A 26529-nucleotide genomic window follows, 5' to 3' on the forward strand; every position below is an offset into this window, starting at 1 on the left:
CGTTTCTGTTGCGCATTTTTCCCCACCCCCACTAAAAAATAATCAAAATCCTTGATATTAACTAACATATAGTCACAAACCAGCTTTAGCAGTGTGAACTTTATGTTGTCCTGGCTCATTTAAAGAAGAAGGGGGAGGGAGCTGCTGTTAATGCGGGCCTTTATTCAAGGTTTACATGCTTATTTATTCTGGGTTATTTAGCGTGTGCTAACCCGAGTGTAGAGGACACATAAGGTCAGACACCTCTTTGAATGCTACAGACTGTCAAAAGTGGCAGCTATTTCTAACCGACCTATCACACGTGACCCTGCAAAGGTGGGATATCATCTGAAGAAGTCTCTTGGGTGAGAGGTGAAACGTCTTCACGGCGCTTCATTCGTTTTCTTTCCAACCTCTTGTTTTTTTTTGGGGGGGGGGGGGGGGGGGGCTGCTTTTCAATGTTTGCTTGTGTGTGTGAGTGCGTGTGTGTGTTTACTTCTGTCAAAATTGGGGACTTATATCAGCTGACACACCCGTTCAGACATAAATTGAAGCCATTCAGCGCGTTTCAAGTGGCATTCCCGTCTAAAACTACCAAAAACGTCCCTAAATATGACTTAGATTGTGTGCGTATATGTGTGTGTGCGTTTGCGTGCGTCATCAATAACCGACGAGGTCGACGTAATCCAATGGCGACGCGCGTGGGATTTGTTATTGCCGGAGTCCGCTTGTTAAGACGTTAGTTTTGAACTGTCTTGAGGCATTAAACGCGCTCATTTGTAGAAAATTATTTTCGCACAGCATCGGTGTCGCGGATGGACTGACCTTTAATTACGCTCAACAACTGTAAGTTATTTTATTTCAGATTTATCAAAGTTTGGACGGCAGGCTAACGTTGACTCTCTTTTTTTTTATCAGGCAGTTTTGTTGCGGTGTTCTCCACAGCAGGCGACATGTTTCACAACAGCTCCCAGAAGAAATACTGGATTTTTAAAAGTGAAGATGAAATCGAGCATATGAGGTGCAAGGTTAATCAGAAATTCCGCAACAAGGCCCTAGAAAGTGGGAAGGTAAGCTGCGAAAAATGTCATTAGGCATATTTGAACCAAAGATGTAGTCCATGAACGGCTGTTTGACAGTTACCTTCACTCCCTCCTCTTTGAACAAGCCCGGGGTGAGTGAGTCCATGTTCTTGCAGCGTCATGAGGAAGACGTCCTATTTCGGCACTATGAGAGGAGGCTGCTGGAATTCTGCAATGCTTTTAAGCCCACAATGCCAAAGTCTGTGGTGGTATGTATGTATGTGGTTTCTTTGAACAGAGCCATGTGACCTCGAGGACATCTGTGAACCACGTGCCTTTCTCTCGTTTTGCAGGGTACAGCTCTCATGTACTTCAGGAGATTCTACCTGAGCAACTCCGTCATGGAGTACCACCCCAGGATTATCATGTAAGTACTGCTGGTCGGTGAAAGGAAAACGAACAGCATTGAGGTGACACATTAAAGGAAGTGTCTGTTGAGGAAAGTTTCTGATAGGTTTGGCAGTTTCCCTCTAAGAATTTGTTGACATATGTGAGTCCTTATATTGACTTTAATAAATTCAAACACAAAAAGTAGTTGACAGCAGTAAAAAAGACTCGACGGTGCTGAGCAGGCCAATTACAAAAGTTGCATGCTGACTCAATACGATGCGTAGCTTTGCAGAGAGGTGGACATCAGGTTACTGCATAGGTTATGTTGTAGGGTTTCAGAGGGGTTTGTGGCTACGAGGTGACATCCTTACAGTGTAGATTGTACACAGAAGCATACATCTCTTGGTGTGTTTTAGAAATTCACAGTTTGTTAAACTCACAGGCAAACTTTGAACTGTTTTATTAAAATGATCAAAGTGATGCGACGGTTGTAGTGTAACTCAGTTTGGTGGTCTCTTATCGTAAATTAATGTGACGTCAGGTGTGTTGAAAGCCTCAATTCAAGAGTCAAAGTTGATCTTCAGTGGAGAGAGATGATGTGGGCAGATGTCAGGATGAGAAACGCGTAAGAGTATGTGGCAGCAAAGCATCTCAGGTGTTTTGTAATCTGTGCTCAGTGTTAACGGGGGTGACCCATGTGATCGTCACCCACAGTCACATTATCAAGTCGTCTAGACTAAGTGCAGACAGATTCTCTAAACACACAGTTTCTTTTTCTTTGACATCATAATTTTACCTGACCTCATAATAAATTGTTTTTGTTTTTTTGTGGGTTTTTTTTCTCTTCGATCTTAACCAAAGTTGTTCTCAGTGATCTCCTACTTCCTGCTATGACACTTTCCTCCTAACGGGAATGTTTCCTTCCAAGATAAAAGTGCAGCATCCATAGGGCATAGGGAGAGGGTTACTGAATGATTTGCTGTGTATAAAAATGATTTATTTAACTAACACTTAAACCACTTAACCTTCATGTCGTGTTGAATAATGAGTTAATTATAGAATGTTTTTTCAGCCTTGTTCTAAGCAACCTGTTACTTGTTTTAGGCTGACGTGTACATACCTGGCCTGCAAAGTAGATGAATTCAATGTGTCCTGCACCCAGTTTGTGGGCAATCTTGTACATGAGACCCCAGCAGGACAAGAAAGGGTTCTGGAGCAGATCCTGGAGTATGAGCTACTGCTAATCCAGCAGCTCAACTTTCATTTGGTGGTCCACAACCCCTACAGACCCATGGAAGGTCTGCTCATCGACCTCAAGGTGGGTGTGCTCCTATGACTGCTTCACACTATAAACACGAAGACGGAAACTACTACTGCCCTAATCTCGCTTACTTAAGTTTTCATTTGAACTTGTCGCTTTTTCCAGACCCGGTACCCTACACTGGAAAGCCCAGAGTCACTGAGGAAGACTGCTGATGACTTTCTGACACAGGCAGCTATGACAGATGCAGGACTACTTTTTTCTCCCTCCCAGATCGCTCTGACAGCTATTCTGAACAGCGCCTCGAGAGCCGGTCTTAACATGGAGAGGTAGTACACAAAGTTCTTAAATCAGTAACCAGGTGACAGTGGTCCATTTGAATTTCAAACACGGATTTGAAATATTATGTCTGTTAATTATGAATCTAATCTTCCTCGTGGTTTAAAATAAAAAAAAAAAAATTAAATGTTAGATAATGTTTAGAATTTAAGATTTCTTCATAAAGTCCAGAGTGATTACTGGCTGGCTTAGTTAATTTATATGTACAGCAAATACATTACAAAAGCAAAATTTGAATCGGGAACAAAAAAAACCTTAAAAAAAATGTAATTTCTCTGAAGAAGTTTGTCCCTCGTATGTTAATCAAGACCGATCCCTTCTATGTATTATTTCTCATGCCCAGTTACCTGACCCAGTGCTTAGGACTGAAAGAGGAGAAGGAGACGCTCTCAAAGATGTACGACTCCATGAGACGTGAGTAAACCGCACCTTCAAGTTGACACCACAAGATGGTGATATTGAGCTGTTTTAGCTTCTCCAGAGGCTTTTTCTTGCAGTTCTGTCCGATTGACTGCAAGATACAGAAACTATTATGCTGAATTGCACAAGTAAAGGAAGAACTGAATACATTTTAAATGCCAATCCAACTCATGTGCCTTAGAGCTACAAAACAGGGCATTGGCCTTGGCAAAGAATGCGCTTTCAAACTTGCTGCTTTGTTTTTTCAGGAATGAAAACCCTCCTGAAGAAATATGAGCCTCCTAAACTAGAGGTGGTGAATATTTCCAAACAGAGGCTGGAGAGGATTCATGCCGAATTTGCCAGTTCAAGCAAGTAAGGAGATGACATTAACTCTCTTGGTTGTTGTTTTTTGTTTTTGTTTTGTGATACTTTCCAACAGTTAAACATTGTGATATTAAAATCAGAATATATAAAGCTGATCAGTGTGTACATATGTATGTAGAAAGAAAAATAACACCTTTACTGTCACGTAGTACTCTGGCACACACAAACAAGCGACTAAGTCCAGGTATAATGTTTTATTTTAGCCAGGTTGTCGTATCTAAGATGCAAAAGGTTCAAGGTTCAGTAATCAGGTAGAAAAATAAAAAAGGATTACACATCATTATCATCAGCTGTATGAAATACAGAAAGTACAACAGCACGCCACATTTCTGCCTACATCATCTATACCATGTAGCACAGCTGATATTGGTATAGCTGATGAGGAGTTTTGTTTGTTTTTGTTTTCTTGGCGATGTTAGGAGACATTGTGTCACTTATCTGTCGCCAGATGTCTGCTAACACTCGGTGAGGTCCGTGGTATCTTAAGTGCAACTACAGTAAACTGTGGTAAACTTTTGCGCTATGACAGGCACAGATTCAGACTTTTGCAGCTGCTCGAATCACGACGAGGCACACGGGGCCAACCGTTATGACGTTGAAGTTGGTAAATCTGTGCGTGGCATGACTTCTCCGGGTGGATCTATGTACTGAAACGCCACCTGTTGGTGGAGGGAAAAGCGAGAGAGAGAGACTGCAACGCGTGAAAGTTTTTTTTTTTTTTTTAAAAACGTCCAAAAAGGCATAAAGGGGAGTTCCGGTGAAAGTCGTTAGAGCAGCATATATGTAGGCCCACACACAATAACGGGATCCATCAGGATTACACATGCACAGGATGGGTTACAGGTATCTCCTACAAACTCCTATGACTACCTTTCAGCTGTAATCGTACACAAACACAGTTTCTCTATACAAGCCTAAGTATATAACATCAATAAACAAAGCAGCATATTTAAAAAAAACAGCCAAAAAAAGACGTAACAAGCGACTCCAGTTGCTGCGTCGAAGTTCACACACAGACTGGAAGTCGTCAATGGTTTAAAGGAAGAGCTTATCGTAAAAATCAGGCGACGTGGGTGAGAGGACAGTGAGTAGAAAGGGCGTTAAGGCTCGTGTTGTCTTGGCAAGAGGTGCTATGTTTGAATTCCCTGATGATGGCAGAAAAAAAAAACGCTACTTCAATGCTTTGGATTTCCTTTCTCCTGTGTCATCACGAGACAGAAGTTGGCCCATCAGGTAGCCTCCCTACCAAACCCCCTATTTGTCTGGTTCTATGTCAGTTACCAACTGTAACTGCTCAGGTTTTTTCATTTTTTTTATTTTATTTTTGAGGGAGTGGCAGGAATAGCAAGGATTTAAAAAAAAAAAAAAAAAAAAAAGTCTGCAGTAAAGTCTCTCAGATCTTCACAGAAATCTTTTCGAGGCTTTTTGCCCATCTTTAAACAAGGCGTCATCGTTTGAAGCATTTCGAGAAGGGCTTTGGAAGGACAGCATTCAGAAACGCAGCAAGTGGGTTTCCCATGGAGAACAGCCGTATTGCATTTATACCGCCAGGAATCTAGGCCACATGCTTGGAAAGTACAAACTCGCTCCAGTCTTCGGTTCTACACCTCACGGGATGATGAGGCCTCGCTTTGGCTGGCTGTGCGGCCGACCGCCACACTTTTGATTCTCAGGTGAAAAATCGTATGAAAACTCACATTACCTGGATGGCAGCAGCGAGTGACATGATGGTGCACTCTGTCCTGTAAGATAAAGCGAACACGTTTGTGAAAGGGACTTTATGTTTGCTGTGCATCAAAATGTTCCAGACAGATGGCCTCGCCAGTCGTGTGTGGCTTGCAAACATGGCGTGAAGAGAGTCTAAATGAAGTCATAGAAACTAAAATAATGAAGAGAAACACAAAATGCAACTAAGAGTGATTATGGAGGGGCACTACACACTAGAGGTCTCACACTACCGAAATGAGTCGACAAGTTACAGTTAACAGCAAAGATGTGGGACCGTTATTTCTCGCAAAACAACACTTGCGATTTGCAGAAGTGTTTGCAGAACTAGTTTTACACCTACATGCTAAATAATTTTATTTTTTTCCCCATCGCAGCAAACGAAAGAGAGGATATGAAGAAGATGGCCATGTAGCAAAAGAACCACGGTTGGTAGAAGAGGTGAGGCAGACCAACATTATTCTCAGTTTAACGTTTGTTTGTTGTTGTTGTTTGTTTTTTAAACAATTCTTTCTAAATCTAGACTTTTGTTTTATTTCAGGAATGGACTGATGAAGACCTCATCTAGACTTGTGCAACTGAGCAGAGTTTAAAGTTATTATATATACACATTAATTCCAGTGTTTTACTGTAAAGGGATGTGACATAAATGCAGGTGTTCGTGTCATAATTGCAGTCAGCTGTTTGTTTGCTCTCTCTTCTGCTTTTTTAATAAAGAGTTTTCTACATATTTCTATGTCACATGACACCATGTGCACACATTTCTCCTCCTTCCAATCAGGAGACCAAAAGAAAAACCCACTCTGTAATCTACTTTACAAAAACAGTTTAATGAGTGCATGCATGTCTGATACAGTCTGTACTATCCCAATTTTTTTTCTTTTTCCTGCTGTAAACACTTTTGTTTTACTTGGTTTCTCTGATTATGTGTCTTGAAGTTTCAAAAAAAAAAAAAAAAAAAAAAAAAAAAAGCCTCAACCAGATAATCAAAAAATAGCTGATACAATTATTGGGAAAAATGCAGCTCTTCTCATGTATATACTCATGATTCCAGCAAGAGAATTTATTAATATAAAATAACCATACTTTTCTTTTTTTGAAAGACTTTGTTCCAATCTAGAAAACAAAAACAAAAACAAACCACAGACATACAGAGATGCTTGTTTCAGTACTTTGCAGATATTGTCACCACCTTCAAATAAGTCACTAATTACAAAAAAGCATCATCTCTTGTAATCCAGTTTCCAGTAAAGGGGTCTGAGGAAAACTAACATCTCCTTGTCAGTTTCCTCATATTGAGTAGGAGGGGAGGGGTGGGGGGCACTTTGGCAACCTGTGCTATTGAAAACATACTGGGTACAAAAAGCCCCTCTCAGCATTTGGCCTCAGTGATGAAAGGAATAAATGTACCCAAATCACAGTTAATGGAGGAGGGGAACAAATATTTGCATTGTGCATACAGCTGTCAGTTACTGGTGCAAGTTCTTTGTTTGTTTTTTATTTATTTTTTAAAGTACGCCATCGCCTGTTGTACTCAGCTGCTGTTGTTGCATAGCTCTCTTGTGGTGAACGAGACAAGATGGCAGGTGGGTGGGATGGGCGGGACTATCAGAGGAAGATATGATGGAGAATGGTGGATGGGTTGCCATGGTGATGAGGGTAGAGCATGCCATGTCTCCACCGGGCTGCACTCGGAGACTTGACGCAAGGATGGGGAGGATGGGAGGAGAGGAAGAGTGCAGTACTACCTGTTGCTGTTGGACATGGCATACTGAGCCTGCTTCTGCTGGAGGAGCTCTGTGATGGCCAGCATCTTTTTCAATACATGCTGCGGAGATCAAACGGGGAGACAAATGAGCCTCGTGAAACAGGACGGCATTAATCGATGTCTGTGTGCGAGAATGTGGCAGCGGTCTCTAACCTGTCCTGAGCCCCTCTCGTTGCTCAGCGTCCGGAGCTCGTCTGAGTGTGTGGCACAGATCTCGTGCAGCGCGGCCAGGTCCCGGGACAGGTCCGTCCTAAAGTGCTCCGTGGCTTCAGGGAGGTCAGGCACATTCTAGAAACACAGTTAAGAGTTTCTTCTAAGAGTTTTTCAAAGCTTATGAAAAGGTTATTGGCTCTACAAAATGTAAGAAAACATGAAAAGGTATCCTTTTATAATTTCCCTAAGGCCAATGTAGTATTTAAGCTATTTTCTTAATTTGACCAACAGTCAAAAAGCAGCGATGACATACCGCCCACTCAATTTAGAGCTTTTGTCAATGTAAAGAGATGTAACTACACACTGAATTGCTAAGATATCTTAATAGTACTTTACTTTTACTCTATAAAACTAAAAAGCATTTAAATCCACTAATCTTTTGAGCTTTCGGCAACAAATGTGACTCACCCCCAACTCGTCCAGAAACATGATCATCCTGTGTTTGTTGTTTTTGATGAAAGGGTTTACACCCTCCATGTAGGGCTCCTGTTCGTGAGCAGAGACAACTGTCAAATCCAGACAAATCTCGACACGTGCCTTCCTATAAAAGCTGAATGAAAGAATTTATACCTTAGCACCAAATTCAACCAGGTTAGCCAGATTCTGGACAGACTTCGCCACCAGTGTGAGGGTCCTGCCTGCTGTTGAAGATGGAGGATCTGCAAAAGGGAACAGTAGTGTCAAATGCACAGTGGCAAGTCAGAGTGAGCAAAGATGATATGGTGTGTGCGCTTTTCAGCAGATGCTCACCAGAAATGATGTTGAACATTCTGGGATTGAGGATGGCGGGGCAGATCAGTCTTAGAAAGACAAAGCCACTAGAAAAGGAATCGATAAGCATAATAAGATATTGAAACATAATAAACAAACATTTATACTCTCAAAGAAAATCGGTGTTTTTTGGCAGTTTGTCTACCTTACAACTCTCGTTCGCATGGTGGTGTTGGTGGGCCACTTCTGTTGCACAGACTTCTGCAGACAGCCGTAGATGTACCTCAAAGTACTGAAAAAGTAATTATAGCGACACCTGAATTGATTTTTTGGGTTTCTTGGACTTGTGGTTTGATTTTCTGCTGTGTGAGGGTAAATGAGCTTACGGTGGAAGGATCTCAGCAGCCATGAAGATCTTCTCCACCAGCTCAGACAGTATGTTGAGGAGATGCCCCAGATTCATATTCACATCTTCATTCTTTTCCAGTTTTGAAGGGTTCAACTTAAAAACAATTTTTAAAAAAGGTAGATTTAGGCCGAGATTTGGAGGGGAAATAGACAAATAAATTCAACAAGATAAATATTTCACCTTATTGTACAGTATCAACACTTAATGCAACATTTTTAGCAGGCGTTTACCTCGCAGGACTGTTTGCTCTCCATGATTTTGAGGATGGTGTCTTTGAGCGCGTGGTGGACGAAGGGTGTTGCTGTGGCCTTCATGTACTGCTCCATCAGTGTGCTGGCCAGTGTAGTCGCTCTGAACAATGTTGTGGCCTCATCTGGTAGTAATGCATATGCAGAGAAGGGTTTTTAAAATGCGTGGACACGACAACTTCCCAGTTACTAAGCAACATGATTGTCACTTATAGCTTTCAATGAAATGATTATTTCATAATTCTTTAAGTCCAATCTATTTAGATGCCTAAGCCTTCCTATCTTTGGATCACAATAGCTGTGACTCCTACCCTCCATGCTAATCTCTCTGTCATTGAGTGTCCTGAGTAGTGGGGCTTCAGTCTTCTCGTGCCTGAAGATCCGCAGGAGGAGACTTGCCAGTAAGGAGCGGTCCTGACCGCACACATGTGCCAAAGCATAGACGACATAAAACTCCTTCTGCAAGATTATCTGCAAAGGATGCACAACAAGGACATAATATGAAGTCAACAACCGAGTAGACAGTTAATAGATGTTGCAATCAAAGCCACTTTTCAGTGGTTCAGACCTCCTTGAATTCGTTGTACTCCTCTTCGGGCATGATCTTCTCCACGGAGTAGCGGGCACGTACGCGTAAGGAGCCCGGCTCAATGCCCTTCAGAGGAACGTAGGAGCTGAGAGGGAACCACTCGTCAATCATCTGGCCTTTTTGCAGCCGGTTTAGCTGGCAGCGCATGAACACTGAGAAGGGAAGAGACATTGAGGCATCGATGAACACGGAGAGAAAAGGGTAGATAACGTAAATAAAGTAAATGCATATTTGAATCTGTTTTAAAACTTGAAGCAGTTACTTACAGATGTCATTTTCTTTACTCTTTTTCGTTTTGTTGCTCAAGCTGATTTCAAATCTGTTAATTTCACTGGACAAGTCACTGAAACAACAGAGATAAACATATCATTCTCTAAACCAGGAACCACACACACTGCTCATTTCAAATGTACAGTACCGGTATTCAAGTGCATTGTTTTCAAAGTCATCTGCTAACATATGTACATATAAATGTGAATATGCTTTAATCTGTTTGTGTATCTTGTTATGTTGCCACATTAATGTTTTGGATTGCTATGTAGCAAACACTTCAACTTCACTAACATCACATGCACAGCATTTCAGCTCCAATTGTAAAACAATGACTACATTTACATGGAATATAATACTAAAAAAATGAGAAAGAAATTGTAGTCTGTGAACAAATCATTCACTTGGTTTCAGGCTGTGTTCCTCCTTTGCGTGCTCTTGTATTTATATAAATGCCAGGTCATTTATATTACTGCAGACAGAGCTCAGAAGAATCAAAAGAGCAATAATAGCAACTACAGTGCCATACAGATGAGAGATATATGTCTTCAAGTATCTATTCAGATAAACATCACAGATGTTAGATGTGTATTTTTTGCATGATACACTTTTCTAGTTCATTGCATGTGCAGCCAGTGAGAAACAAGAAAAAGCATTTTATTAAAGGGTCCACCAAACATACAACTTAAGGACAAAAGCTGAGTTGTAATTTCAGCTACATTTACATGTCAAATAATTCAAACAAAAAGGTGTGTGTGTGTTTTCCAGAGTGTAAGGCCTCTGTCTGCATTAACAAACCAGATGGAAAACACTGCATGTATGTACACCGCTGACTCAAGGGTTCAGCTCCTCTCCGCCACTCACTGAACAGAGCAGACACAAAAAGATGTGCATCTTTGGCAGGAGAGCAAGAACCCTGCTCAAACAGCGGCACTGGCCACAGTCCAAGACTCTTTGTCGCTATAGTGACATGAAAAGTTGCTAAATCAGGCTGGAAGCTGCTTAAGCAACAATGAGATGAACTGAAGCATGACATGTACTCTGCGAGTGAGAGGGATGTCAGTCGCATGAGCTAATATCCAAATTACAAAAGTGTAAAAAAACAACAACAAAAAAACGATGTTCAATGACATCGGTGCAGCTTGTTTATTCAGTGACAATGTCAATGTGTACGGCCATAAAGGTATGGGTTTCCTTAGGCAGAATATGTGAATCACTGTACTTTCCTGTTAACTATGCCACTCCTACATGGTCCTGGGGCAGATTCACTTTGCAGACTTTCAACAACATCAACCTCAGTCTTATCTGTGCTCTCTCAAACAGTGGTAAACATTGGCACTACACTGGCTATATAGCATGATGCTAGTATGCCATGAAGTGATTCTAAGCAATAAAAATAGCTGGAAACACTAGGAGGATAAAACATGAAGGGAGAAACATAACAGCAAAAGCCAAAGGAGAGAAATAAACAAGTACAACAAACTTACTCAAAGATGAATTCCTCAGTGAAGACGGGGTTCTGCCCCTCTCGTGGGTGCGTCTTAGCAACCTGGACACTGTTCAGGTAGATGTTACAGTAGGGGTTGGTGAAATACTTCGCTGGCAACTTGTGCGCCTCCTCCACGTACAGCACCAGGCTGCTCACCTGAAAGACAGCAATAAAGATTAAAACATATGCACTGATGGGTTGCAATAATTAGACCTCCTGATATGCCATGACATTTGAGGAGAACCTCGTCAAACTACTGAATTAATCTTTAATCAAAAAATTATAACAACCGCCTCATCACAGAAGAATATACAAGCCATTTTAATAATCAGTGTTTAATCTTTCACAATATTATTACGTTTTGATACATTTTAAACTTTAAAATGTTGATGTCACAATTGCAGCCCTCTCTTGCTCATACACCTGAATGAGAGCTGCCTCTTTATTCACTGGATTTAATCTTCTGCTGTGTTGCTTTGCCATCATGACCACACACTGGGTGCTGCTATACAAACCTGTCTAAGCCTCTTGTTGGAGGTGGGCTGAGTGGTTTTCCTTAGGTTATTACAGAAGGTTTGAAGGCATTTCATCCAATCCTGCAGAAAAAAGGAAAGAAGAAAATGGCCAAAACATTAAAAACAAATACTGTATTTACACTGTGTGTACTCATTTATTCCACGAAAAGGAATAAAATGAAAGTCTCATTGTGAAATTTCTAACTGGTGGCCACTTGCATCTGGAAACTGAAAATGTTTTGTGGCCCCAAACTTATCTAAGACAAAATATACTATAATGAATATATTACAATATAAAACAAGAGAAAACTGCTGTCCTAAAGTAAACCTGTTCCACCGGTGCTACAGTGTAAATGTGTAATTCTACAGTGAAACAACACTGCCACCATCAGGTCAAACTGAAGCTACAGCAATAAGTCTTTCATTTTCGAGCATTTTTATGACATTGCAGAAAGATTTTAAATCAAAGAACTGAGGCGTGATTAAAGCGCTGTTTCACCTCTAATTCAAGGGGTTTGATAAATGATGCAGTATGTTCGTGAGCTCTTTCCTTCCTTCCTACTTTTCTCTTCCCAGCATTCTAACTTCCACTTTAGACAATGATACATGAAAGATAAAATAAATAATAGAATAAATTTGCACTCTGATCTAGCAGAAGACAAATGGAAAGAATACCAGTCGGTTGAGTTCTACGAAAGTAGATAACGATGTTGAAATCCTTGTTCTTTTAGAGAAGCACCCTTCAGCTCTCAGAAAAATAAATGTATGTGTATAAAAATATTTATAAGAATGTGTATGCGTTTCTGCCTTGTTTGACCATTTTCTGTGACAGTAAAGTGCTGACTCTCCGTTTACCTGTGCCTGCTCTGTAGCCTCTCCTGCAAAGTAGAATATGTACTGTTCCTCGCTAAAGTGCTGGACAACAATCTGGAAACAGTTTGGCCTGAAAAAGTAAAGCGGAAGACAACATGCTTTAAAGATTAAAAATAATTTCCATCTATACAATGTCTACACAACTGCTATCATTAAGCATTCAGATTTTAAAGTGTAAAAAATGAAACCACTGATTAGATTTCAAAGCCCGACCTGCCAAACAGACTGTCATGCACGCCGTAGACGGAGCACACGCTTAAGTCGATCAGCCCTTTGGGTTTCGTGGCTCTTTTCTCGTTTTCAAAATAGATGAGCTGTGCGTCATTACCCTCCAGGATAAAGTAAAGGTTCTTCCACCGTTTGCCTTTGCCTGTGGGAGAAATCAAAGTTTAGACTCTGAATGAGATAATAGTTACTCACGATATTACAAGAAGATAATAAAAGCCCAGACAAAACGAGCCAACGTTACACAAACCTTTATTGATCAGGAGGTAGCCTTTTTTGACAATGTTTTTGTAAAAAGCATCTTTTGTTTTCCGTCTGATAGTGTTATAAATTTCTCTCCCATCCACTACGTCAGTCAGAACCTGTTCCTGGTGCTACAGTAAATACAAAAACAAACACCGTATAAGGACAGAGGTAAAATGACATCATTCAAACGACCAGCTTACATCGCTTTTCTCTGTCTGTTATGTCTATTGATTAAGAGAAGTGTGGATGATTTTTATTAAAAATTGACATTTACTGTTCACTGAGAGTCCAATCATATTAAAATGTAGTACTTTACCATATTTAAGGTTAAGTCCTCCACCTTGCATTCATTTAAACTCTAAAACTTCACCTCAAATATCAACAAAATGACATCTCAGAAAAAAGTTTGTACACTGCCTTTCCAAGGTGACACAAATGCTAAGCCCTGATATCTTCAGAGACACACACACACAAAAAACAAAACAAAACACACTGTCGAATGTCATTTTGCTAAGTCACAAATACAGTGAGGTTCACTATATGACGTTAGCATATAACTGTGCTTACCTGCACTGAAACAGCTTCTTTTAAGTTGTAACCCTCAACAATCTGTTCTTTCTTGTAATGGTCGATGATGTCATCAACACTGCCAGAGAGAAAAGACACTCAGCTCATCAGTAACTACGTCGGCATCCTCAATATGTGCTGATGCTGCATTGAAGAAATGCTACAGTTATACTGCAACTTTCTTTATATAACTGTGTTGCATCGCCACACTGAAGGCAGCCACACTGGCAGACATACCTGTTATAGTACCTCCCCCCCATCACGTATTGATTGTTAGGTGTGGGGGAGATCTTAAACCTTTGGATGTTTTCATTGGTGCGAAAAAAGAGGGAGTAGTCGCCAGGTGTGTTGTCTGAAGGCCGGACTAGAAAACCGCACACTTGACCAACTATGAAATTAAAAGGAGCAAAAGAAGTGAAGGAAAAAGAGACGTTTAGATAATGTTCACAACATATTTGGGACAAAAAGAAACTGTAAAGTCTGCAGTGCTGAGTGAAAGTGTACCTGTCATCAGAAGGTTGTAGGCTTCTTGCTTGGTGATCTTTCCGTGATACCAGCTGTAGGAGAGCAACAGAAGGAAAACAGACTGAATTAACGCAATCAACCGAATGCTCAGTAGTGATCACATGTCTAAAAGACAAAGCAAACTAGGCTCTGCGTATGGATGCATTTTCTGCAATAATAAAATACAGTAATACAATTATGTGTGATAAATTATTGTAACAGACAGGACAGATTTTTATGGAAGAGAACAGATGTCAGACACTAAGTAAGTCAGTTCAGTGCCATGGAGCTTACACTTTTCCCTCATGTGGATCCTCCTCACGGCCCTGAAAATGATCACAAAAGAAATGTCTGTAGTTTTTACAATGTCATGCAATTATTTTGTGTATTCATATATCCCATCCCAACTGTGGGTGCTATGCTTTTGCCTACTTTAGTGTCCTATATTGCAGTCACCTCACAGTGCTAGTGCAGTGCTTGTTTTAATTGTCATGGTTCGATTTTTTGAGGAAGAGACATACGACTGGAAGTCCATAGTGGGTCAACACAAAATTATGATGAATGATTGATCAATGATAGTTCTGATTATAAATTGTCACCGTAAGAATACAAAATAAAATATCTCTTGTCCACATAATGCACATTACTGTGCAGATGCTACTATTAATTTTGTTTGGTTTTTTTTCCCACCGAATTGACTTTTATTGTTCGATAAAGATCTTTTGAAAAATAAGGTGATATGAGCTTCTCAATGTCGGGCCGTACTTACCACCTCCTCCACCAAATCCTCCACAATGAGTCCCTGCTCCTCTGTGCGAACATTGCTCACCCACATCCAGCCATCTTCCAGTTCATTGTGAACAATAAACATGTCCCCTTTAAGGAAGCTGCAAATAGATCAAGTCAAAATAAGGTAACTAAGAAAGACTTTATCCAACACTATCTGCATCACATTGTCACTCTGTAAGGGAACTATCATCTCAACTGTGATTTAATGTGAACTTGGGATCAGTAAAGTGAACACATATACAGACAATAATAATTTAGCGTAGAAATAAAGCGTTACTTGAATCTGAAGTAGCGCTGTGCCATATCATTTCGTTAACGATAATACCAGCATAATTTTTTTACACAATATAAAAATGTCATATCTCAATATTGCTATAGCAACGTCATGTATTCACAGTACACCCAACGAGACAAGCCCGGGCATGTCTGAAGCAAGAGCCTTGTATCAGGCTCCAATGACGATTTAGACTCCACCGAGCATCATCGGAGCATTCGCTAGTTCCGCTTCATATGAGAGAAAGAACAGTGGAAGGTGGAAAAGCTAAGATTTTGATACAACATACCAGGTGGAAAATTAGTTTCAGTTTTATTATGTGACAATATTGCACAGGCTCCTGAAGAGTTAAAGTTAACCTCCTAGGAACTGGCATCCACATATGTGGACATCACATTTTGGGTTGTCTAGACCAAAATACTAAATTTTGCTCTACAAGGGCCTGATATCCACTTATAAGAACACTGCCACTGTTCTATCGAAATTTAAAACAAACGTCCTCTTATGTGGACCTCTTTTTCCTCAGAAACAAAACAAAACAAAACAAAAAAAAAAAATCAGGTAATTCTTTGTTTTTACATTCATCAGGTCCCAGTCAGCCCAAATAGCAAAGAGAAATTAAAAAAGCATGCCATGAAAGAGTTCAGGTCTTACCAGGTTAAGGTACTTTAGGTAATGTTAAACTAAAATGTTTAGTAGGCTACTTTTGTGCTTAAATCTGACTTTTGCTGTGTCACTACTGTTAGACTAGAATGCTGCGGCTGGTGGCGCCTCATGTCACACTTAAAATTAGGAAGTGTGTGATCAGCAACAGTAACTTGTTGCAAAAAAATGCCCTCCATATACTTACTTTTTAAACTGCTGCCCGCATGCATCACTAACATTTTGTTAACTATTTTATAAATTCGACACTGGAAATATTCTTGAATTGTCATGATAAAATTTTGAACCATGTCGCCTACCCCTAATCTGAAGTAAATGTTGCATGTGTGCTCAGTTAAGCCTGTGGCTCGCTGGCAGGCTCAGCGTTGAGGTTGACTTCAGACAGTTGTTTATCAGATTTAGGAAATCGGGAATAGCTGGGATCATCAGTAAGTGTGCCTACTGCAGCTTAATGACAGGGACAAGATCGTTTTTCAGTCACAAATCAGATAATGTGCTTTCCAGCCTGCTGTGTCATGCCACAAAAATGAAAGGAAGACTAGGCTGTTCTTTGTGCTAAGAATAGGTATTTTTTTTAGGTCTAGGATGTCACTGTGGCTCGTGTGCAACTAAAAGATTATGGTTCACATTCAAAAAAATACTTTTAGGAAAGTGATGGTTGGGACACGAGGATTTTGCCCTACAAGACAAGAAAAGCAGATTTTGTGCACACATGACACTTACCTGATCTCATCAGTATCTGGCACTTTGGTGTATGGAAGTATGGCCCTGACTCTCCTCCTGTCTTCTACAGGCTGTGGAAACAGGAATAAAAAAAAAAAAAAAAAAGAATAAAAGCCTCATTCTTAGCCCTGACCTTTCAGAATTATATTCATGTAAAATCCTCCAATTATTTTTGAAAATCAAGTATTCTACTACAGCTCCCAGGGGTAAATCCCACTACCTTAAAAAGCATAATTAACATTAGCCCAGGCTTTGCCTTAAACAGTTCTGAAATCTGCCAGAAGGCAAAAGAAAAAAAAGGAAAAGGAAGACCGTAAAATACTTCCTCTTGCAATGAACAAGTGGCGTAAAAAAAAAGAAGAAAGAAATAATAAAGAAGTGAAGGCTGACTTCGAGTTATCTCAAAAGGTGCACATTTCCACTCATCTTTCAACCCTCACACGTTTTATCAGATCAGAACTCTTAAGGGACATTTCAGGAGATTAGGTTTCATTATGCACACTTTACTCTTGTCCCATTTTGCACACTGTTAAGTATATATAAAAAGGGTCTGAAGTTTTTATAGAGCCCTGGGGAAAGTTCGTTTCTACTTATTTCCAAAACAGCATAGGAGACCGTTAATTCAACAAGCTGCCAGTCACACATTTTATTCGCTACATTAAACACAGCTATCCAACCATCACAATTTCAGTTTTTAAAAGGAAATCATTAATGATATGCCATCTGAAAGTCATAGTTCATTTATAACAGCACAAAAAAAAAGCCACACAAGAAACTTCTCACGTTATGTTAAGTTTTGTAAAACTGACGAGGAGTTCATTTTTAATATAGCACAACCTTGGCCTACTTTGAGTTGAGAAACATTGGGGACGGTGTGACAAAACAAATCGGGGGTCAAATAAAATTACAGAGGAACACTACAAGACTTTACATTTATCTTTAATGCAGTACTTTGAATTACAAGGTATACCTTCAGCCATGGAGTCACTCACCTCTGGAGGGGCCACTGGTGATAGCAGTTTCTCTCCTTTTAGAAGGCAAGACACATAGCTGTAGTAACCAATCAGGTCTGATAAGGACGAGAACCGCCGCCCACCAATGTAATAGTCCCCACACATGGCGATTATCCTGTTAATAGAAAACATAACAATAAAGAAGGTGCCGCGGTTAGCTTTAAGTACAGGTAAACCCCTGGGCAGTAAAGACAATCAAAAAGAGTTCAACTCTCATTTATTTGACAGTTGAATTATCTGTATCGATTACTTCCATCACTGTTCCTATGATACACCATCCAGCTCTGGTGTAAACACAGCTGACGATATAAACTGCTTCATCACATGCATATGTGCAAAGGTAAGCTCATATCGACACAATGAAACATCAGTGCTGACAGTCTGTGCATTTGAAGACAATCCATTAAGTCTGTTTCGACAGCAGTGCCAAACCCATTTACTAGATATGAATGGGAAATTGTGACACAGGTTAAAAACCTGAAAATCACTGCAGTGTACGGGTACGATTACTGCTATCTGCTGACATTATTAGCAGGTCAAACTTTTCTTCGGTTCCTGAACTCAAATACTGTGGCATCGAGAGTTAAAAACAGCCCAAATTGTTTCATCTCAATTAAATTGATCTGTGTGGGTGCCCTTCCAGGTGTTACACTAAAGTTTAGCATCCAGGCACCAATGGAAAAAAAACAAAACAAAACAAGAACTACAAAGTTTAACAGAGTTAGAAGTTAGCGGGCTTGATGGATTTCTAAAAACTAAAATGTGCAGCTCTGCTCTCACTTCAGACATAAATTAAAACAGAAACCAAACAGCGGCAGTGTTTGTAGGATTATGGGAATTTGGTTAACTGGCATATAATGGTGTGCTACTTGATGGCTAGCTACAGATCTATGGTTAGGGTAACAATAAACACCCTGATATCAACTTTTCCTTCTAAAAAAGTTCATGTGAGGGTGGAAGACATGACAAATGCAATCAAAAGGCAGGAAACGATGCTGAAAATTGACCAAACAACCAGAGAATACTGGAGATGATCCATTCACAGCTCAAGGTTAGCCACGCATATTCTCCTGCATGGTTTGGATTACTCACCATGAAAAATTCTCGATCCTAAGCTTCATGTCCTTTTGAAATCTTAGTTAGCTTCAGAGAGATTCTTATCTGAAGCATTCAAATATGTGGTGTCTGACAAACCGTAAGTCCATAGGCTGTATGTAAGGTTTTAAAGCTGAGCTTAAAGGCATGATACACATGATTAGTGCTAATAAAAAGGCAGAGAGGCCTACGATGATCACAGATTATTTTGAGGGGATTGTTTATATTAAATAACAAAATATATAAAGAATTTAGTTAAGATTACAAGTTAAGACAACAGCCTTAATGAACACAGCAGGAGCTTGGACCTGGAAGCAGGGTTGGCCCGTCATCACTTAACAAGCGGATTCTGAACTGCAACCAGTTACGGAACCACAAATCTCTAACAAACACTAACTCACTAAAATAACACGAATAAATCATATACAGAGCAGCTCCTTTCTCCCATCACTGATGACATCATGGCAATACGTCCACAGGAGATCATGTCGTTTTCACTTAATTAGATGATGTTTGCCCTGGGTGAGCTGCAGAGTTAATATTAACATAGCATAACCACTGAAGGAAAGGACAGACTGTAATGTCTTATCTTCTTCTCGTCTTTTTTATTGACTGTAAGGTTGTAAAATGCTCCAGGGTACTGTTGTTAAACAAGTGTGGTGTCATTTTTCTTCTGCATCAAGTCCGCCCACACACATTGCATAAAAAAAACCATCTTGTCCACCTTACACGCAAACACACACAGGGTCATCTGTCGCAGCAAACATTTAAGTGTACAAGCTGCCATGACAAAACACTGTTTTTAAGCTCTGAATCTGTCTTTGAATCTGTGGAACAAAAAGGCTGACCTACCCCAGAATCTACTTTCCTAAACCATAACAGTGTTGAAATAAGGGCTAATCTCTGAACTTGCCCTTCTGTTGTAGTCTCTAGCTTTCTGCCCTTTTGGTTAACAGGTTAACATGACCCTGATGAAGGCCACAAGCCGAAACGCGTTGGTCAATTATTAAAGTTGTTCATCTTCCCTCAAGTGTTGCTGGAGTTCCTGCTTTGTGAATTCTTTCATCCTCTCCATGCACCTTGGAAGCAGGTGAAGTTGTGCCAGAAAATTTTTGCTGCGATTTATCTTCTTTTGGTTAACAGGTAATAAATAACTTCAGTACTTCAGAGATTTTATCACCATGCTAGACAGCCATTCAAAGTCTACATGGCTATTAGGGTAAACACAAATAAGACATCAATAACAGTCCTATTTTATTTAAACCTCAGGCCTGAACCACTCTGATTTATCTGTAAATTATAGAAACACCTGTAGGCTAAGTAGGTTCAAATTAACTTCTCTTTCCAGAGTTCTGTGAGCAGTCAGAGAGTTATATTCTGTTTGAATGGTGTAGAAAAAATCATACCTGAAGTGGTTGACCACATTGGTCATACTGAGGAAAGACAGGACAAAGGAACCGGGCCGGCGGTCGCTCTCCCTGATGAGGTAGCTGCCAGGATTTCGGGCCTGGCGCAGGCGCTCCTCTGCAATGGTTCGGTCTAGCTTGCCATGGTACCACCTGAGAGAAAACAAACAGTAAGGAAATTGCCACAAGGAGAAACATGTAGCATAAAGTGTTTATACACAGAATTTCTCAAGTTATAACCATGAAACAACATGTTGACAAGTCAAGCTATATTTAACTACAACTAAAAAAAAAAAGCCATATAAAAACAATAAACCCATTACACACGCAGCAAACAACCTAAATGCTTGATTATACCTAGTTTTGGACACAGACGGCCACAAACTCAACGGCCGAGTATTTATTCCTGCTATACTTCTTTGAAGTCCATTTGGCTTCATGCATAGTGACATACTGTGGTGATATTTCTCTGCAGATAAGTTTTCACAGTCACAAAAACCAGTCCGCATTGACCATCCTGCGAACTTATCTGATGATGAAATTTATGTTATTCCAACCTGAGCAGAACCTAACAGACTCACAGATGAACAAAGTTTAATCAAGGCTTTACAATCTCTACTGAATCTAGAGATTAAACTAAAACTTTAGCACTGTATGTCCATTAGTTCAAAAGACAAGGTTTAGGTTCATGAAAGCAAATGTTTGGCTTTTTCAGTTTTTAGTAACTCTATTTAAGTCTTGCTTTCTGAATTAAACAGAAGACCTAAGAATTACATTAGTTAAAATTTCAGCAGGTGGGGCTGAATTTGAAAGGGCCCTGCCAGCTGGGGTAAAAAATTAACATGTTTTTCCAAATTTAGGCCAGTGGTGCATCTCAGAACAGAGGGCAGTGATGGGAAAAACATGCAGAGGTGAGAGGATGAATGAGGTGCTGCAGTAGCTCTTTTCACAGGAGACCTTAATGGCTCCCATCTGGTTTAGGGAAGTACAGGTCTCCATTTGTAAAGAAAAATGCCATCAACTCTGCTATCATGCAGGAAGCTGGAGAAAGGTTGCTGAAGAGGAGATGGAGTGTGTCCATGAGGGAGGTTTGGGGGGGATTTTTGGTGATAACGAGAATTGAAGATGGCAATCGAGAGCAGCTGGAGAGAGAAGGGCCAAGGAGCCCTTAAGAGGTTGAGGAAATATGGGAAAATAACACTGAGAGGCAAAGACAGATGACTGTGAAAACAATAACATCAAGACAAAAAGAACTTTCCACCACATCCTACTGGCTAGTTAAGCTCCACTTATTATGGAATGAGGTTATTTAAGTTGTTTACGACTCCTCCAACACACACACACACGCACACTCTTTTAATCGGGTGTGGCAAACAAAGACGCGGTGAGCCAGAACCAGCCCACCAAAGGGTGGCCAACTAGATGAAGTGGCAAAGTATGACATCTCAGAGAACAAATTAATGATTCTGATGTTTCATTAACATGAGCTGCCATTTCTGCCTTTTTGATGCCAGCACTTGTAAACATGAGTGAACATGGAAAGCAAGAAGTATTTTCTTGTCTTAACAAGTTGCTCCAATTATTGTCATTTTTTTGTTTTTTTTCCCTTTGTTCAAAATACTCCATGTGAAGCCATTGTGCCTTTAACGAGCCTCTGCGATCTAAAAATAGCAACCCATAAATTGTAGAAATTGCACTTATTGAGACATTTCAAGCAGCTGTACTTTTTAATTCTTTCTTAATGGTTAATGATGCAGCAATTTCAAAAGTCCATCCCATTAGGGCTGGGCCAAACTATACTGTTCACGGTATAACAGTATAATGTTAGTCAATGATAAGAAAATGAAATATGACGATTGAATATGGGTAAAACGTGCATGCGCAGTGCCTTTGTTTTCATACGTACATGGCGAAAAAAGCATGGTGGCGACGGAGAATGAGAAGGGCAAAAGCGGATCGTTGAATGAAACTGATGAACCAGAATTGGTTTGTAAAAATGGTGCAACTTCAGTGATGTGGAACTGGTTTGGTTTTTGTCCGTCAGATACACACCAAAACACTTTTTTGGGGTAGAACATGCAAGCGGGCCGTCGTTATTACCGTATTTTTTGGACTTTAAAGGCTTTTAAGAGCACCTTAATTTTCTCAAAAATCGACCGTGCGCCTTATAATCCGGTGCACCTTATGAATTCTGGTTGTGCTTACTGACCTTGAACTGATTTTGTGTGGTACAGTTGTGCAGTTTCATGTTGCAAAACACCTCTTTTTAACTTTTGTGGATATTATACATGGTAATGCTCAGGATATGTCGGCCAGTTTCCACTGAAAATGCCTTTTGGTTAAATTGTCAGCAAGGGATTTGCATTTGCACTGTTAAATTTTTATATAGCATTAATGCACATAAAAAACAGCTGCTTGTTTAAATGAAAATAAATTGATGGGGGTTTTTGCACTAATAAAGTTGTGGAGTTGTAAAGTATTTTGGCTTGCATCTATTATATCGTTGGTTCATATCGTTATCGCAAATTTTCAAATATATATTGTGATAAATATTTTTGGCCATATTGCCCTGCTCTACATCCCACCATGAACAACAACAAAATACAAAAAAGAAAATGTGTGATCTAAATGTAATCGAATGACTCCATTGAAGACTCGCTAGCTGCACTCCATATAACAGAGAGACAATTGTGGATAGTGGACCACTAAATGGTGGTAAAAGAGAGCTGTAACATCATATCATGATAAAATATAATCAAAGTATCTGATTTTTTGTGAAACTTTAAGCTCTTTTGCATCTACATTTAGTAAAACAATTTTATTGGATGAAGTTTCCTGCAGCTCTGTGTGTAAGCTATATGTCCTCTATGATGACATGGGATGCAAATAGTTAAACAAAAGGAGAAGTGTTGAGATAAATAAGCCACGGCAATGGTGATATGAGACAGTGCTACTATCAGCTTCAGGAATGCTCTTTCATGTCAAAACACGAACATCAAGCAACACCATGACGTTTTGGTTTAGCTCGGCACAAGATAAGGAATTTACTTTTAACTACAGCTCCATGGCCGTGTGTGTGTGTGTGTGTGTGTGTGTGTGTGTGTGTGTGTGTGTGTCTCTAAAGACTAATGTTAAAAACATTACTATTTTCATTATATTGCACAGTAGCCCGGCAACTCCCACACGTTACAGTAATGACAACATAGTGTGGCGTCCACACTAGGTCACAAATACCCATGTTACCACAGTGTCACCAAGCCAATGCCTGCATTTTGAATGATATCTTCACACCAGAGACCTGTTTTATCACTCCGTCACGATACAAGAGGCCAAGATAAACCTTCCAGCTAAGCTTGTAAACAAGTGATTTACTTTGGTAGGTTACATGGATAGTTTAGCTAACCGTGTATTGCACTTAAGAACAATATCACTGTGCACTGCTGCACATTAGCATGCCTAAGTCTAGTGAGTTGAGCAAGATGACACAATACAGGGCTGATGACCGAAAGCCTTAAAAATATTCTATCACTAGACACAAGGGTTGTGTGCTGTTTATAGCTTTTGTTCTAGAAACGACAGCCTGCACCACAAAGCCACAAAGAGCACAAAGCAAACATTTTTTTTAAATCTATCTACAATGAGAGGTTCGTTACACAAAGACAGCCAACAGACTCTGTGAGAGAGAGAGAGAGAGAGAGAGAGAGAGAGAGAGAGAGAGAGAGAGAGAGAGAGAGAGAAGCACTCATCCAAATTCAAAGAAGTACTTGAATGGATAAAATACTTGTTTATTAATAGAACAGAGTTGACACTTAATCATACTTTAATATTCAAGCTTGCAGAACAAAAATTATGAGCATGCATGCATGCATGGATATAAAACCTATTAGGGGTGCAACAATACTATCGATATTGAACCGTTCGATACAGTGCTTTCGGTTCGGTGCACATATGTATCGAACAATACAAAATTTTTAATTTATTTGATCAACTTTCCTTCTGACGATGCTGTCTGTGTTGAGCGCTCAGTGGATCTGCGCTCGACAGTGCAGCCTAGGCGGAGTAGTCGAACGCAGATTCACTGAGCGCAGGGCAAGCTAGCGAGACAGAAGTTAAGCTCTCGTTGCAACATGGCAAATTGAACCTCCCCCACCCTAATTCAGATGTGGCGTTTGGAACTATTTTGGTTTTCATGTGACGTATGACCCTGAAGGTAAGCGCGTCATGGACAAAAGTAAAACAGTATGTCGGATGTGCCACTCAATGCTCAATTACATTGGTGGGAACTAGTGCGTTAGCGCAGTTAGCTCGTTAACGTGTTGGCCGTCCAGCCCCACGCACGGGGCGATCCGCGGTAGCTCGTTAACGGAGATTTGCCATGTTGTGGCGTTAACGTCATTTCAACGAGATGAACGCTGACAGCACTAGTGGGAACACAACGAATATGACTGCACATTTACACCGACATCATCCTAGTGCAAAGACAAGTGGAAGCAGACAAAAACAACAAGCACGCATGCTACAAACTTTACCGGAGTCATTTAGACAGCCGTTAGCACATGATTCTCCTTATGGGCACCTGATATGTTTAACATGCTGCTGAGAATATAGCCCAGAAGAAGCGTATAGTATAGCTTTTATTTTGGAAAGAACCATTTCTCTGTAATAAACTCTCTTTTCCAAAGATGAGTGATTTCTCGATCAGATAGATTTATTTTTTTTATTACTTTGTTGTTTCAGCAACATTAAATTTAAAAACCGTACTTTTGAGTTAAAATATATATTTATAATTTTAATAAATGACAAATTAAAAAGGCATGAATATTTTTTTTTTGTATCGAAAAAATATCGAACCATGTCACCAAAATATCGAACCGAACCGAACTGTGAATTTTGTGTATCGTTGCACCCCTAAAACCTATATGTCTAACTAACAGGAGAACAGTCGTTCCATACAGGCATTTTAAATAATAATATAAATAAAGCTGAGAATAAATAACAAATAGTGTTTGCATTGTTTGGGTCATTCGTGTGCACTCAACTCATGATCAGGGTATTAGACAACAGGATCACCATAACAGCATAACCATATTGTATCCTACCCACGGAGGGACTCGTTCACAGACATTAAAATGGATATAGAAAATGACTGACAATCACATCAACGGACTGATCTGAGCAAATTTAATCAGTCTATATCATGAAGGCAAAGTGCATCATCCAGAGAGTGAATTGTTTCTTAAACCCCCACCCCAAAAAACCCAAAACAGTGCAGTCATGACATGCTACTATTTGAAAATGCAGTCTCTAAAATTAGCAGACAGGATAAGATTTAAGGATTTAACAAGCTTCACCAGACTATGGATGAATTTACACAGTAACCTTTTTTTTGTCAAAAATGCTATACAGTAAATTTAAATCTGAGTTTCAATGATGATCGCAAGCAACAATTCTAGTATTTGTGGTCATCCACTCAATGTTCAGTTTTGTTGTTACCACACGTGAGAAAATCAGACAAAATGCTTTTTTGTTGATATATATATATATATATATATATATATATATATATATATATATATATATATATATATTCATTCCTGTCTGCTGGAGCCTAGTCTCTAGGGGCAATAACACTAACAGGACAGGCACAGATTACTGTGACTTGAGTGGGTTAGACATCGTCTCTCTGTGTGCCTGTCTGTCTCTCATTAAGCAGTTTTGGGAGCTCTTTCTCTCTAGCTTATGCCTCAATTCTTCATCTTCCTTCATCTTGACAGTTGGACTCAAATATCTCCACAGACATACTGTCAGCCATCATCAGGATCAAGAAAAGTGCATGGCTGTACATTAGCAATGCACCTCATTGTAGCTACAGACTTTGTGTAGTTGGCATACCTTTTACACACATATTTAAGATTCCAGTATTCTTAAATAGAGCTAATGCACTCCATTAGCTTTCTTTGCATATCACATATATCCATACAATTGCACATAATAACCTTTAGCAGCTTTCCGTGCCTTAGGTCTGAGAATTGGACAATGACAACATTATTGACCATTTATACTTACATATAGAGTATTTAATAAACCAGTAAACCTTCTCCAAGCAAAACAGTTAATAAATTACTGTTTCTGCAGTATATTAGTGTGGTGAATTGAATTACAACTGCTATCATGAATTAAGTGCAATTGCTAGATAACAACAGGCTGCAATTTAGTTAAAGATACGAAAACATACCACATGTGCACAAAAGTTAAACAACTCTTTTTTTCCATGTGTAATCTATTCATTCAACACACCATACAGAGACATGATCATTCGGTTATTGACACTTTTTGGAAATAAACAGGTTCGTGGAGTCCAAAATGGTGATTGGGGAAAAAATGTTATCTCTGCAGGCTCTATAGTGTGAGCATACTGCTTGTAAAACTGACAAATT

At 39.8% G+C, this 26529-nt stretch overlaps 2 protein-coding genes across 5 annotated transcripts in view; one reads left to right on the forward strand and one right to left on the reverse strand.

The window, feature by feature from the left end:
- Nucleotides 1-106: 106 nt before the first annotated feature.
- ccnh (cyclin H) lies at nt 107-6411 on the forward strand. Of its 3 annotated transcripts, XM_084945833.1 has the most exons (10): nt 641-825; nt 898-1049; nt 1148-1270; nt 1355-1428; nt 2496-2709; nt 2818-2981; nt 3335-3405; nt 3660-3765; nt 5880-5943; nt 6044-6411. In XM_084945833.1, exons 2-10 carry the CDS (start codon nt 933-935, stop codon nt 6068-6070), a joined length of 960 nt encoding a protein of 319 aa, XP_084801959.1. In that variant the 5' UTR covers nt 641-825; nt 898-932; the 3' UTR covers nt 6071-6411. The 3 variants fall into 3 exon arrangements, with proteins under 3 accessions (XP_084801958.1, XP_084801959.1, XP_084801957.1); XM_084945832.1 differs by lacking the exon at nt 641-825 and adding an exon at nt 107-344 and having other exon boundaries at nt 5880-6411; XM_084945831.1 differs by having other exon boundaries at nt 5880-6411.
- rasa1a (RAS p21 protein activator (GTPase activating protein) 1a) overlaps nt 3957-26529 on the reverse strand; it is a 32377-nt gene continuing 9804 nt past the window's right edge. For both annotated transcript variants that reach the window (XM_084945829.1, XM_084945830.1), the window contains exons 2-26: nt 20093-20245; nt 17571-17706; nt 16579-16649; nt 14899-15016; nt 14424-14455; nt 14130-14182; nt 13863-14013; nt 13626-13704; nt 13063-13186; nt 12801-12957; nt 12570-12657; nt 11715-11795; nt 11198-11355; nt 9707-9783; nt 9420-9592; nt 9163-9322; nt 8834-8976; nt 8581-8696; nt 8400-8486; nt 8234-8301; nt 8054-8142; nt 7892-7969; nt 7424-7558; nt 7251-7330; nt 3957-5519 (exon numbers count right to left, since the gene is read on the reverse strand). In XM_084945829.1, the coding sequence (XP_084801955.1) occupies nt 5471-5519; nt 7251-7330; nt 7424-7558; nt 7892-7969; nt 8054-8142; nt 8234-8301; nt 8400-8486; nt 8581-8696; nt 8834-8976; nt 9163-9322; nt 9420-9592; nt 9707-9783; nt 11198-11355; nt 11715-11795; nt 12570-12657; nt 12801-12957; nt 13063-13186; nt 13626-13704; nt 13863-14013; nt 14130-14182; nt 14424-14455; nt 14899-15016; nt 16579-16649; nt 17571-17706; nt 20093-20245 (2656 nt within the window). In that variant the 3' untranslated portion in view covers nt 3957-5470. The remainder of the gene's footprint in view (nt 5520-7250; nt 7331-7423; nt 7559-7891; nt 7970-8053; nt 8143-8233; nt 8302-8399; nt 8487-8580; nt 8697-8833; nt 8977-9162; nt 9323-9419; nt 9593-9706; nt 9784-11197; nt 11356-11714; nt 11796-12569; nt 12658-12800; nt 12958-13062; nt 13187-13625; nt 13705-13862; nt 14014-14129; nt 14183-14423; nt 14456-14898; nt 15017-16578; nt 16650-17570; nt 17707-20092; nt 20246-26529) is intronic.

This window comes from Perissodus microlepis, chromosome 12, assembly GCF_051167445.1.
Source record: "Perissodus microlepis isolate ML-2025 ecotype Zambia chromosome 12, ASM5116744v1, whole genome shotgun sequence".
NCBI lineage: Eukaryota > Metazoa > Chordata > Actinopteri > Cichliformes > Cichlidae > Perissodus > Perissodus microlepis.

Excerpts from the sequence above, each read along its gene's own strand:
- ccnh (XM_084945832.1), top strand. The coding sequence starts at position 933 with ATGTTTCACAACAGCTCCCAGAAGAAATACTGGATTTTTAAAAGTGAA. Across the intron at positions 2,982-3,334 it reads GCCGGTCTTAACATGGAGAG|TTACCTGACCCAGTGCTTAG; the intron begins GTAGTACACAAA and ends TCTCATGCCCAG. Across the intron at positions 3,406-3,659 it reads GATGTACGACTCCATGAGAC|GAATGAAAACCCTCCTGAAG; the intron begins GTGAGTAAACCG and ends TTGTTTTTTCAG.